The sequence below is a fragment of the Lissotriton vulgaris genome, chromosome 2_1 (assembly GCF_964263255.1).
Source record: "Lissotriton vulgaris chromosome 2_1, aLisVul1.2, whole genome shotgun sequence".
Classification (NCBI taxonomy): Eukaryota; Metazoa; Chordata; class Amphibia; order Caudata; family Salamandridae; genus Lissotriton; species Lissotriton vulgaris.
The window spans coordinates 1,439,336,096-1,439,350,027 of record NC_141687.1 but is presented as its reverse complement, the minus strand read 5'-3'; the positions used below and the strand labels follow the sequence as shown (position 1 = coordinate 1,439,350,027).

Here is a 13,932-nt window from a genome sequence, read left to right as displayed (position 1 = left end):
GGCGATCTAATGCTAAGTGTTCAACTCTGCAGCTCTACATGCCAAGAACCGTTGCATACTGGTAAGTAGCATTTTCCGTTCAGGGTTTGTGCTGGACTAAAAGATGCTGCACTGAGTACTCTCCTGACAACAGGTGAGTAAATTGGAATTCGTGGTTCGGCTGATTTTAGGTGAATATTTTAAAGTTCCAAAACTCCACACTTAAAAGAATTTCCAAGTGCAACCAGTCAATGTTAGCCTATGGAAGAAAAGTGAGTTATCAGCTTTTAGGTAAGTACTCGACTGGCAAAGTTAAGGTTCTGGGCATAGACTGAGGGGTCTCCCAGGGTCAGGTAGGTACAGTTGGTACACCCTCAGCGGCACAGGGGCAGTCGGGTGCAGAGGTAGTTAGGCCCAATGTTATCCAATCAGAGGCAAGGGGCCTTCGGTTGGTGGCTGCTGGCTAGCAGGCCGCGCGGCTGTGGGAGCTGGGCTCCTGGTCACTTGCTCAGGGCAAATGGGGAAGTAGGATATGCCAAAGGTTGCACTGCCAGGGGAACTCGGGCGGCTGGGTGCTTTTGAGCCGTCGGGCTCTCAATGTTAATCAATGGAGATCTTGAAAAATGAAAAAAGGCTGCAGGCTCGAGGACAGTGGATCTTCTGGAGCGACCAACACTTTGAGGGGTAAGTTGGGATCTTGGAGGATAGGTAGGCCCCCCGGAGTTTGGGCACAAGGGGCCAGGGGGCGCCGGGTGCAGGGGTGTCTTTTGGCGTCTGGAAATCTTACCCTCTGCTGGTCGCGGTTGGGGGGTCCCTGGTTCTGAGGCCGCAGGTGTCGTCTGGATCGTCGAGGAGGGTCCTTGTGCACTGGATTCAAGGTCAGAATCGCCGGGGGTTGGGGGGGGACGTCCTCAGGGTCATTGTCCACTTGGACACAGGCCGGGCTCGGCGTGTGCAGAGTGGACTGGGTTTGAGGTTCCTGGCTGGCACCAGGGATATTGCTGTTTGAGCAGAATCACTGCTCATGGGAGTCCCAGTCTCTAAGAGGGTCAAGGCAGGCAGCTCTTCCGGGGTTCTCGAGGTTGCTGTCCGCAGGAGACGCCGGGATTTAGCAGGACCAGGTTCAAGGATCAACAGGCCGGTAGGGCTGGGGCCAAGTCAGTTGGTGTCGTCCTCTTGTTAGCAGCTGCATGGCAGGTCTTCTTTTTCTTGGTCTTCTTTCTTGTTTCGAAATCAGGATCTGAGGAAGGAAGGTTCAGGGTGGGCCTAAATACTAAATTTAGGGGTGTTACAGGTAGGGTGAGGGAGGGGACCAATAGGTCCTTGTCCTGGGGTGGGTACACCCCCTAACCTGCTCCTATCCTGTGGGAGGGGGGCATGAGCCTAGCTGTGAGTGGGTAGGGCTCCCCATCCCCAAGATGGCTGTAGCCTGGAGTCGTGCTTCACCTCGCCTCCTCCACCTGAGGGGTGGAGTTGGCACAGAATGGCCCACCCCCTTTCCTGACGTAGGGTTTCCCGCCAGTCTTCCCGCCAGAGTGGGGTCAGAACTGGTGGGGGCCAGTTGCTGAGTACAGCAAGTGGCCTGGAGAAGCTCACAAAGGCAGCATGCCTCTGAAGCCTCGCACTGCCCATCCTGGGGTAGGAGACCTAACACCTCGCCCAGGATGTGCATGGTTGTAGGCCCAGGAGAGCGGGGGCGCTCCCCCAAGGGGTCCAGCAACATGGCTGTTGTGTGGCAGCCTAGGCAGCCTCTCAGACAAGACGTGGATTGTAGGTTATGTTTCAGGGGGCATCTCTAAGATGCCCTCTGTAGTGCATTTTACATTAAATCATCCCACACTGGCATCAGTGTGGGTTTAATGTGCTGAGAAGTTTGATATCCAACTTGTCAGTCTTCAGTGTAGCCATTATGGTGCTGTGGAGTTCGTAAAGACAACCTCCCAGCACCATATACTCTTAATGGCATCATTGCACCTACAGTGCCCAGGAATGGCCCTGGGTACTGTAGGGACACAGGGATCATGCACCTGTGCACACACCACTGGCATAGGGCAACCAGCTAGAGGGGTGGCTGATGTATGCCAGGGCAGTGGGTTTGTGGGCCTGGCACACAGGGATGTGTACCAGGTCGACTGTGTGTTTAGTTCTGCACCAGGACACTCAGCCTGCAAAGGCAGTGTGTGTGTGTGTGTGTCACGGTGCAGGGTCCCTATGGGTGGCACAATAAGTCCTGCAGCCCTTAGCCGTCTTCTCTGGTCACAATGCCCTGGGTACCTAGGGTACCATTTAACAGGGGCTGACATGTGGCCAGAGATGCCAATTTGGTTTTAGCTTCAATACAGTTTTAGCGAAGGAACACAGGCCCTGGGTACCTGATTGGCAGGAGGTCAGGGCACACTCAGTCAAAGTACATCAGCAATTCAGCAAGTGGGGGTATACCATGCAAGAAAGATGGCACTTTCTCACACAAGGGCACACCCTATGGCCAGTATTTGCTCCTATGACTGAGGTTTGTACCCTGTCTGCTCTAGTGAGGGGCAAAATGCACACAGAGGCCTGTGGTCATAGAAGCAAAGAGCCGAAGGGCATAGCTGAAAGATGTACCCTGCTACCCTCCGTCCACGCTGCATGGCTGTAGGTGGGCTCTACAGGAGTCGCCTAGTTGGTTGTGTATCAGCGTAGGCCATGCTCTGTGGGCTCCGGGGCAGGGGTAGCGAGCACAGGTATATCATTTGACCACGCCTCTTCACCAAGAGCCTGCTGTGCTAAGCTAAAGACTGAATACAACAGTGTTCATGACTTCACATGTGATGTCATTAATGACATCATGAATTATATCATCAGTTATCATGCTGATGATGTAATAATGAACCATTAAATTACTAGTCACGCGGGGTTAAACTGCCATCCCTTAAGGTGCAAATCTAAATGAATAATTGTGAACAACAAGAAACTGGTAGCCTGGGAAAAAGTCAGGGCGTTCTTCAATATGCCGGGGGAAAAGGTAGAAAATTGTATCCTAGTTTGTTGGTGCTCTAGAGGTAGGGTCAGCTATCAGACAAACCCCATATTTAACCCTCCAAAATGGCGGGAGGGGACAGGGGGGAGGTCAGTCATTGTAAGCAAAGGTCTGAGCACTCAACGTTCAAACAGAATCAGAGACGTCCAATCCAAGGGCCGTTTATTATTAGTCCACTTTAATCAATTCAAGCCAGAGGGAAGGTTTCTGTACATCCAATTGAAACAGCACTGATTTCGTATGTGACAGCTGAAGATTCTCCATATTAAGATGCACACTGCTTTCACATTATATCAGGTTCTTATTATACTTTTTCCTTGAATTTTTTACTCTCACACATGGGTACAATTAACGTGGATAGTCCTGCACTCGAAATGGGAATATTGCATGTTGGTAGATGCTTTTCTCCTTCATCTTACTTCTCTTGCAGTACTTAATCTGTATTAAGAGGTACTACGGGCGACTAGGATAACCCTGGCAAATGTTGCCTTTTCTTTAGTCTTATTCTTTACAACTGTTTGTTATCCAATAGAGATATTTGTGTTTCAGTTTAGTAGATTTACTTTTATAATCTCACAGTTGTGAAAGGTATTGTTCTGGCACCTGTGGGGGGTGACCATTTATAATAGGAGTTTCAGACTAATTTTATTTATTTGATACTTGTAGCCCTGAAGAAGAAGATGCATGACATGCTATTCGACGAAACATGTGTTGGCTGATAGTCTAAGGTGTCACTGCTGTTTCAATTGGATGTACAGAAACGTTCCCTTTGGCTTGAATTGATGAATTGAATTAAAGTGGACTAATAATGTTCAACCCCTGGATTAGACGACTAACTCTGTTTGAACTTGGTGCTCTGAACCTTTGCTCTAAATGAATAATTTAGTGAACAAAACATGTGACTGGCAGTACACAATCTCTCTCATGCACAGCAACATTCAACCAGATGGGCAGAGGATGGGGCCAGGTTCGAGTCTCTGCGTTGGCTCAAGGTCCTGTGATTCTGAGAAAATCACTTACTCTCCCAGTGCCTACAAAAATGTCATTGTGTAATGTAAGTGGTGCTAATGTAATGCACTCTCATAAATGTAAGTCGATTTCGCACTCTATAAAAATTGGCAATATCTAATACATAAGTTAAGGCTCTTCAACTACTTTCAGCAAAGTGTCGAAATAATATCAGAAAACAGCTACTCACCACTGGTCACCAGTGCCTAAAAGCACGCACTGTTGAGACGATGAAGCAAAAAATGATCTGCTATTCTGCTCTCTTCAAAGCCTCCATTCGGAAATGGATTGGACCGATCCGTGCAACTGTGCAAGGAACAGAAGCATGACCAGTCACTGCAAGGGTTAAAAAAGTAACGGCATACAGTGATTGGCCATGTTCTGTACTAATCCCACCCCTCACTTCCTTCTGAGCACTCGTTACTTTAGAAACAACCAATCCTTTCCTTAATCTCATCCTGTTTTGTTAGCAAACATAATGAGAGCAATGAAAGGATTGGTTTTAGCAGGTGAACCCAGGGCTCCAAAGGAGACTGTGGCAGCTGTGCTGTTTCCCCCTGGCTCCTTAGCAGCACGGGTTCAAGAAGCCTAAAGTACGCATGTCTGGTTGGCCACGGTAACAGACTTGTCCAACCTGACATGCGCACCAGGCTTTATCTGCTGATTGCCCGGTCGTACCCAGACACACACATGAAAAACATGTTGTCACATTGCAGTAAATAATCTATGGCAACATGGAACTTTCTGTAATTGGCAATGCTTTTGGGGGCAACAGGGGTGGCGGGTCAACGCCACCACGTCCAAATTAGGAAACTGCAGCTGGTCCAGAGTAAACGGTTTTACATTCAGCCAGGTTTCCTTCCAAAAATCATAGCAGATTTTCATTCAGATCATACCATTGGGTTGCTGTCCTCTTCCTGAATCGGACTTTTCCTACAGAAAAGCCTCTTCATACCCTACAGTTGGACCTTGATGCATTATCTTTCTAAAAACTAAAGATAATCCTAAGTCTGAACAGCCGTTTCTCAACAGAGTTTCTGACTTCAGTATTGCAGCATTCTGAATACATTCGTAGCTAGGTGGAGATTATCCTGCATTTTATCAAAAGGCCAACAAACACTACCAGCAAAGCCCTACTGCCCATTCCAAAATGGGGAAATAGTCTCCTGCTGCTTTTATGGAAAATGCCTAAGGGCCAGAAGTTCAAAGCATGCACTTTGATACTCGCACATTTCAATGTACAACAGTGTCCCAGACACGGTTTGCGATTCCCAATGGGGTCGCACATTGCATGCCTCCTCAGTATTCATGAAGCAAGCGCAATTGGCGACCCCATTGGAAATGGCTAGCAGACTCAGGGATGGTGACCTGCTGGGATCAGCAGACCACTATGTCTGTGACACCATGTCTGCGACTGCTTTTTCAAAAAAAATTTAAAGGAATTAAAGGAAAACAGGATGCCTTTAAAAAAGAAAAATGAAACTTTTCAGTTTGATTTTTAGGGCTCGGGCCTCGGCCGCCACGAAGTGGGGGCGGAGCTTCCAAGATCCTAATGTTAAAGAAAAAAAAAGGATCTCTAGGGCTCTGGCCAGACACATTCCTTAGTGTTTTATGGCATCTGCCTAGTGATTCGTCTTCGCTGTGCTGTCTATTTAGTAGCCTTGACGTGATAGGCTATATTTACTTTTTGTCCGTCATTGATGTTAGTTTCATGGCATATTCTGTGCGCGAACGAGCACGGAGAGTGATTAATCTTAATTAGGAGCTGTCAGAGTGCCCGTGTGCGAGCGCGTTCACCATTGCATTGCATGTATCATGCGCGCGTTTAACATTTACCAGTCCATTCATTTTAATTAGGAGCTGTCAGGGTGCCGCGTTCATGGCGGAGATAATGGAAAGAAGTTTCCTGTAGCTTCAAGGGCAGGCACAGTATTTTTTAAGCTATCCCCCTAGCAAGAGTGGGGGCTTCACAAGCACTCTGCCCGCTCCTGGCCGTGTACAATCTGCTGGCCGCCTGTGAATCGCCGCTGCCCGTGGCCGGAATCATCTCCGCAAAGGTCGGCATCTGGCCGGGGCCGCCGAGGGCGAGAACCGAAGGAGCAGAGCCCTGATTGGCTCGAAGTGCCGAGCCCCCTCACTGAACGCCGCGCTGGGATTGGTTCCCAAGCGGCAGCGTCATCGCCTGTTTTTTTTTTACTTTTGAGATCTGGGAAGCTTCCGTTAATATGAAAATGCCACTTTCTTACTCCACTATGGTACATCAAGCATTACAGCGTTTATCATGAAACCCACTGCAGACCTTGCAGAGCCCGTGTTCCAGGCAGTGTAATGTTTAATATTAGCAGAGACATTTATCGTGTCACAATGAATTCTTACCCAAGGCAAGCTGCTTTGTCGTCAGTAACTGGAAGTGACGGTGCCTTGCTGTTCGACTGGCCAGCAGCGACGTGTGCCCTATAACCATAAGCAAATTGTTCTGGCAGATGGAGAAATGACCAGAAACGCCCCCGTTGAGAGAGGCCTACGCAGAGCCTTGTCTCTCGGATTTTGCATTTAGCTCATGGTTGTCTGTCTTTGCAAGAGGTCACAGACAGGAAAGGCAATTGTATTGGGGCTGTGGGAATTGATATGTGTAAGTAGAAAGAACAGCCAGCTACTGCAGGCACTTTTTGGGGTTAACTGGTGTTCTCAGAGTTCAGTCTACAATTTAGATTGATGATGCTCTGAATCTTCAGCAGCAACAGAGCTCGTGGGTGGATACAGGCTTGCAGAAAAGTGTAATGATTCTTTGCTGTATTACCATGCTCTGTTTGTCCAGCACCTTTACAAAATATTGAAAACAAGCTGTCCGGGCGTGCTGAAGTATTCAGGTTTTCTATCAAATGCATAAACAAGAATATCCGCTTGAAAGAAAGATCGATATTCCCCGCATTTTCTCAGCACGGAGGGAAAAATATCGCAGTTGGGCATAATTCGTTTTAAATGGATGTCGAGGTTTCGGGGCACTTAAGTGCGCCCGTCAGTGTCGTGTGCGCTAAATTGCTGTCAGTAAAACAGAGGCTCAGCCTTTTACCTGCCTCTGACATTATTGGGAAACTTAAATGCAGGCTGCCTGCTGCTTTTCGGTGCTTATGTTGCCCGCCTGTAATTGCTGTTCAGTTGGAATGTCTCAGCAATTCGTTGTAATTGCTAAACAACTTGTTTTCTCTCACATCCTTGATTGGAAATCTTTCTTTAGCAAAAAAATAGACTAGAAATAGAAATTAAGCGTGGTACGTTGTAAATGGTGTGTGACGTCTGGACCTGAAATCTTGATTTGTTTAGTTCTCAAAGCCTGCTTAGCGAAACAGATAATTATGACAGTAGTTTGTTGAAGCAGTGTAGATATAAATGCCCATTTTTTAAGGTTGCGGGTGCTAGACAGCACATACACTGGTTGTTGTGAGCCATATTGTGGGCTTACCAAGCACATACAGTGGTTTAGAGCTTACATAATGCTCTGCATTGGCAGGCTTTCCTGTCGCTCTCATTTTCTGCTTCTTATTTGTGCCCAAGGTTGTCAGTCCTGTGTTTGACCCTCCCATGGGAGCATAGCCTCTTTAAAAATCTATTTTGATTATCTGTCTTCTATGCTTCTACTGCTTGCTTTTCAGGCACAACTTGTTTTCTTTATGGTTATTCACTCCAGGAGAGTGTATGTGGTTTTAAGCTGTCTCCCACATGTACTTTCTCACCCAGCAGTCCATATTGCTCTCTGTCACCAGTGTGCTTCTTCCTTCCTCCTTCCATGTTGTGATCGCTCTTGTGGCCTACTTTTCCCTGCTTTGTTTTCTCTCCCAGTGTGCCTCGCCCCCTTGGGGTTGCTTTATTACCCATTACTTCTCTTCCCCTCCATGGCCCTTTGTGTTACCCCCCTCCCCCCCACACACACCTACCTGTTATCTCGCCTGTATGCTGCTCATCCACCTGCTCCACATTGCTCTCTCGGCCGTTGCTTTTCATTCCTACCACAGCCCTCTGTGTCACTTCCCTCATATATTTCCTCCAACTCTCTTGCCGGTGTACTTCTCACCAACCCACTCCATGTTGCTTAGTGAGTAGTGAGTGTAGAGTAGTGAGTAGTGAGTAGAGTAGTGAGTAGTGAGTAGAGTAGTGAGTGGAGAGTAGTGAGTAGTGAGTAGAGTAGTGAGTGCAGAGTAGTGAGTAGTGAGTGCAGAGTTGTGAGTAGTGAGTGCAGAGTTGTGAGTAGTGAGTGCAGAGTTGTGAGTAGTGAGTGCAGAGTTGTGAGTAGTGAGTGCAGAGTTGTGAGTAGTGAGTGCAGAGTTGTGAGTAGTGAGTGCAGAGTAGTGAGTGCAGAGTAGTGAGTGCAGAGTAGTGAGTGCAGAGTAGTGAGTGCAGAGTAGTGAGTGCAGAGTAGTGAGTGCAGAGTAGTGAGTGCAGAGTAGTGAGTGCAGAGTAGTGAGTGCAGAGTAGTGAGTGCAGAGTAGTGAGTGCAGAGTAGTGAGTGCAGAGTAGTGAGTGCAGAGTAGTGAGTGCAGAGTAGTGAGTGCAGAGTAGTGAGTAGAGAGTAGAGAGTAGAGAGTAGAGAGTAGAGAGTAGAGAGTAGAGAGTAGAGAGTAGAGAGTAGAGAGTAGAGAGTAGTGAGTAGGACATCACAGGCAGCAGCTGTGCAAGCTTCTTACACTCACAAGGAGACCACAGGCAGCTGAGGTGCAATCTTCTCCCACTCACAAGAACGACATCACAGGCAGCAGCAGTGCAAGCTTCTTACGCTCAAAAGGAGACCACAGGCAGCAGAGGTGCAAGCTTCTCACACTCACAAGAAGGACATCACAGGCAGTAACGGTGCAATTTTCTCACACTCACAAGGAGATCACTGGCAGTACACACCACATGAACACACTCCATAACACATAGCAACAATACATTGGCATTTACAATGCCATTAGCTCAAACTCAAATAAATCCCAGCCCGATTGCATTTCTAATGCTTGTTTTTTAAGGGTGTAGGCAGTGGTCTCTGGGACCACTGCCTGCTCTTAAAAAATATTTTCGCACCCATTCACAAAGGGGAAGGAGTCCCTAAAGGACCCCTTCCCGTTTGCAAATGGTTTACCACTCTTTTGAAAAGGGTGGTAAACTGCAAGTTTTTTGCGACCGTAAATGGGGTCGCAATACAATGGTACATGCCATTTGCACTCGCAATTAGGAAGGGTCACCCTTGGCATGCCCCTTCCCAATAGCGAGTCGCAAACCATATTTTGTGAGTCGCTAATAGTTTAGCGGCTTGCAAAATATGGTTTGTACATGGGGCTGACCTTTTTGCGGTCGCAAACGGACCAAATTCCTGTTTGCGGCTGCAGAAACCGGTCGTTCATCTACCCCTAATCTCTTGCATTTCCACGGACGCTGATTGGGCATCAGTCTACTGTTAGGTAAAACATCACTGCATTGATTTCAACTTCAAAACGTTCACCTTTATGCTTGGGCTTCTATCTTAATGTGCTACTAATTTACCCAAGTCTGGAAACAACAGATGAATTACCTGTTAACAATGTTTATGAAAATTAAAAAATATCCCTAATCGAGAAGGAGAATGTGATTGTAAACCTAGTTCAGACACTAAGGTATCTAGTTTAATTTGCATTTTTGTTGTTAAACCAGGAGAATAGTCAGTTTGTTTCATCGGACATTCTGTCAGAATAAAATGCAGAACTACCATTGCTGTGTATTCTTGGTCACTGGGGAATTTTGGTACATTAAAGGAGAACTTTCAAAATGTATCTCTGTTAAACATGCACCATTTCCTCCTTTGTTTATTATCCTTGGGGGCCGGGGGTAGTTAAAGGGTGCTATTCGAGATATGTTTTATAGTGTCCAATTTTATTTGTAATACATTCTATTACAGAAGATGCTGACTTTGTCTTTAATATTGCCTTTGAGACTGTCTTTAAAACTGAGATTTTAATTTTTTGAAATGCATTCCAGGCCCCACACGTAGATGGATGTAATCTGGTGTTTAAGAGTAACAAAGTTCACGTGATCGAGAATGGCTTCATATCGCTCCTTCTTATTTTTCAGAGCTAAAGGTGCAGCTTCAAAATTCAGTGGACAAAGACCCCAGAGATCCGAGTGATGATGATGATGAAGAAGAGGAGACTGAAAAAGAAATTCCTCAGCAGGGAGTGTTAGTGCGTCAGGAAAGAGGGCAATCTGGGAGCGTTCGGGGCACCAGGACCCCCACCTTGGGTGTGGGCATGCCGAGTCTGAACACCTCTGAGGATCCACTTGTGACACAGTTGACCCATCTCCGGGCAGAGAGTAGGAGGTAAAAGTGTGGTTGCTGTAAATTCACCCTCCATGGACATTGATTAAAGCATTCACACGCTGACTACACTGGGCAACAGCACCAGGCTTGACCCTTGCAACTCGAGTACAACATCCACCCACCTTGCCCATGCTCTAAGGCAGTGTATACACACACCTCTACTTTCTCTGCACCCCCATTCACACTGTCAGTTTGTGGATTACTCCCTTGTATACATTTGGTGAAATTAACACTCCAATCTGAGCGAAGGGTACACTCTTGATTTAATTACCCCTGCAGACCACCATTGTAAGACTCCACACTTATTTTAGTGTTTTGTGTTTCAGGTTAATGGCCGAACTGGTTAAGAAGGAGAAACACCACCAGGATCTTCTCCAGCAAGCCCTTCACTCTGCAGAGAACAAGCTTCAGGACCTCCGGAGAAAGTCTGGGCCTATAGGTAAGTACACATAGTTCCTACCCACAAACATGGCAGCCGGGTCTCTGAGAGGCCATGCCTGATCTCAGGCTGTCTTAGCACACATTTACAGACTAGTCTTTCAGTGTCTTGCTTAGATACACTAAGAATCTAAACTAAGGCTGCAATATGCCAGGATTTGCTCTGTGAGCATTTCACCCACTAATGCTACACCTCTGCCTGGGATGTTGAAGGCTTCTTTGAGGTTTGACGTTTGTACCAGTCTTCATCCAGAACATCTAGATTGTCCAAGATCATCTGCAGGCCATTTAATCAAAGGGTGTAGGGTATTGCTTTAGTTCTCTGTGTTGCCTCTAAGGTTATACATTAAAACTCATTGACGCCCTCTCTCTTGTCCTATGTGAGTCTCAAGCTGTTCGTGACGGATATTACAGTTGTTTTTTGATCAATTTCCTCTGCCTTCATAAAGGCGTTTCCAAGAGTCGTATTTTAATGTTTTATTTTTAAAATATTGATCATATGGCAATTTATTTGTTATGGGGAGGTGAGGGGGTGCAGTTTTGTAACTGAATATGAATAACATTTAAATGCTTTACCGTTCCCTTGGGAGAAGAGCAAATAGCGAGAAATATTAAACTTACAAAGCAGTATATGTGTATTACAAACTTTAATTGGAATCTGCGTGTGGTTTATGAAGCAAGAGGGCTTCTTTACAGAGGGCAAGAATAGGAAGTAGTATTGTTTAAAGTCAGTGAGCCTGGAGGGGATACCTGGAAGTACAATGTAACAACATACTCTCTCACGCTGGCCATCTACCTTTGACTTTTGATGACTAATGGCTCTTACTTTCACAACCTACGAGGACTAGTCCCGTCCAGATAGTGTATGCTAGACACACACTCTAGCTCTTTCTTCTATCTCAAAGTCCCAGTTCGTCATCTATGGAAGTGATCAAGGGATGGGATCTCAAATACACACCAAAAGAGATCCCAGACACTCTAGGGATCCTCATGAGGCTCTTCGTTAGTATTATATTTCCCAGTTGCTTCAGGGAGCCTTCTTGCTGTTCCCGCTATTGGCGATTCTGCCCCCTGTGTACTAGAACTCGGGCTGCTTCTAACCCTCTAGAGGCTACCAACTTCACACCTAGCACAGCCTGGTGGGACTCGCTGTCCCAGGCTGCACCGGCTGCTTAACACCTACATCACTCTCAGCTGCCGCAGGGTGAGGCGTGGTGATCGCGCTATAAAGCGCTGCCTCAAACCCCGGGACGCGTGCGGGCAAAGCCCGGGACATGGGCGGGCCGTCAGAGGCCGAAGGAGGCTGGGCTGGGCCACCCCGCTAGACTACCGCAACTACAGTCGACCACAGAACTTGACTGGGTACGCTGACCTATGTATTACAACCTGCTGATATTAGCTGCCAATGTTTTGCTTGACTAGAATTAAGGGTGTGTACTCTACGGTTTATATAGCATAGTCAATGCATTAAAGGTCCACAGTTACGATTGTAAACTAAGTGTAGGAGTATTTTGTATCTGGTCTGAGAACAGGGAAAATTCCTATTAATATAGCTCGCCGAAATAATTATATCTTGAATTGTGAATACTTGAGTCTAAATATAGCATACTATCATGAGCAAGCAAAAATGCATAGCAGGGACTCTGGACAACTTCATTTTAAGAGCTGAATCCATTATAACTCACGAAATTGCTCTTGCTGAAAGAAGATTATCTCTTGATCCATCGAAACTCCCAACGTACAAAGAATCTGTCCAACCAAACTCACCCGACTTATTGCAAATGCCGACAAGTAATCGCATTGTATCAATTTCCCCTATTTCAGGTAGTCCTGTGACAAACCACACCCCAAATGTTAATGCACAGCCTGAGGTGGAAGTGCCATCAACCTCATCTATAGCAACAAGGTTTTGAGGGTTAAGACAGGGAGGTCCAGTGAAGAGTAAAACAAAGACCACATCACAAGGAAAAAGGAATACTAACAAGAATGGGGAATCTGGGCGACTAGGAATGTTTAATAAAGGACAAACAGAGTTGGTAGTACGCATGGGGCTTCCAAGTAGATCCTTTGGAACACAAACTGAAACTGATAATTCCTCATACCCTAACAAAGCAGATAGTATGGTTGAGACTTTAGAACATATTGTTGCAGATATTTTTAAGACCACCTTAGCCTTTGTACAGTCCCAAATAAATGATTGTCTGGGTACTAGAATGAAGGATCTAGATGATAAAATTGAAGATATTAACCAGGCTCTAAACAAACTCGACATTTTGTTTGAGAAGGGGAGAGATAATATCGAAGAAGTGGCTAAATTACTTCTAGAGTACAGAAATAGTTACGATAAAGGTAAGGATGTGAGCCCTGAAGGAAACACATTAGTTCAATCTAGATCAGATCCCATGATCAATGTTGATACTGTGGAAGGAAGAGCACAGTCATCAAGAATAGGAGAATCTCAATCTAAGATATTCCGCCCAAGTGAGAGAAGGGTTGCCCAAACCACAAAGCGATTAGATCAGCGCGATATTTGTAATCCAAGGGTTCTAGCTCCGAGTGTAAATGAAACCGACTTGATCCCCAAATACGATAATTTAAATTTACCCCCAGCCGCATGCCCGTACGTCTTAATAATAGTTGGCGTGCCGGCCTTAAGGAAGGACCAAACTGAAACGTGGCTAACTCTTAGGAGTACGTTCGTAGACTGGCTCCAAAGGTATAAAAGATTTAGTCCATACAAAATGAGCAAAATTATAATGGTGCGTAGGGTAGGGTGGATGGGGGCCCACATGAAAAATATTGAAGGCGATTTTATAGTTGTAAATTTCAGACGTCCCCACACAGTTCGTAATCTCCTAAGAATCCAAGAGGAGACCTCGACACAGAAAACTAACATCCATGCCATCCCACTGGGGTACTTTTAAAGACCGGATGGGGAAGAAATACATAGGAATTGTGATAATTCCTTCCCCCTTCTTACCTCAAATAGGTTTAAAGAGCTATCTTCCCTGGAGGCAGTTGATTGACTGAATCCTCTAATAGCTTTGGGAGATAGAACAGAGAGTAGGGAGGTAAAGGTGGGTTTAGATATTGTACCACAGATTAATGGAAACCGAATGGACAAAGGGTTCCTGCCCTTTTATTTGCAGACAACACTATA

The 13,932-nt window shown here is 46.1% G+C and overlaps 1 protein-coding gene across 6 annotated transcripts in view; it reads left to right on the top strand.

Annotated features, from left to right (window-relative positions):
• The window catches only part of LOC147732719 (mitogen-activated protein kinase kinase kinase 5-like), a 1,007,398-nt gene that overhangs the window by 857,453 nt on the left and 136,013 nt on the right, over nucleotides 1-13,932 (top strand). For all 6 annotated transcript variants that reach the window (XM_086957271.1, XM_086957270.1, XM_086957268.1 and 3 more), the window contains 2 exons: nucleotides 10,088-10,334; nucleotides 10,661-10,773. In XM_086957271.1, the coding sequence (XP_086813397.1) occupies nucleotides 10,088-10,334; nucleotides 10,661-10,773 (360 nt within the window). The remainder of the gene's footprint in view (nucleotides 1-10,087; nucleotides 10,335-10,660; nucleotides 10,774-13,932) is intronic.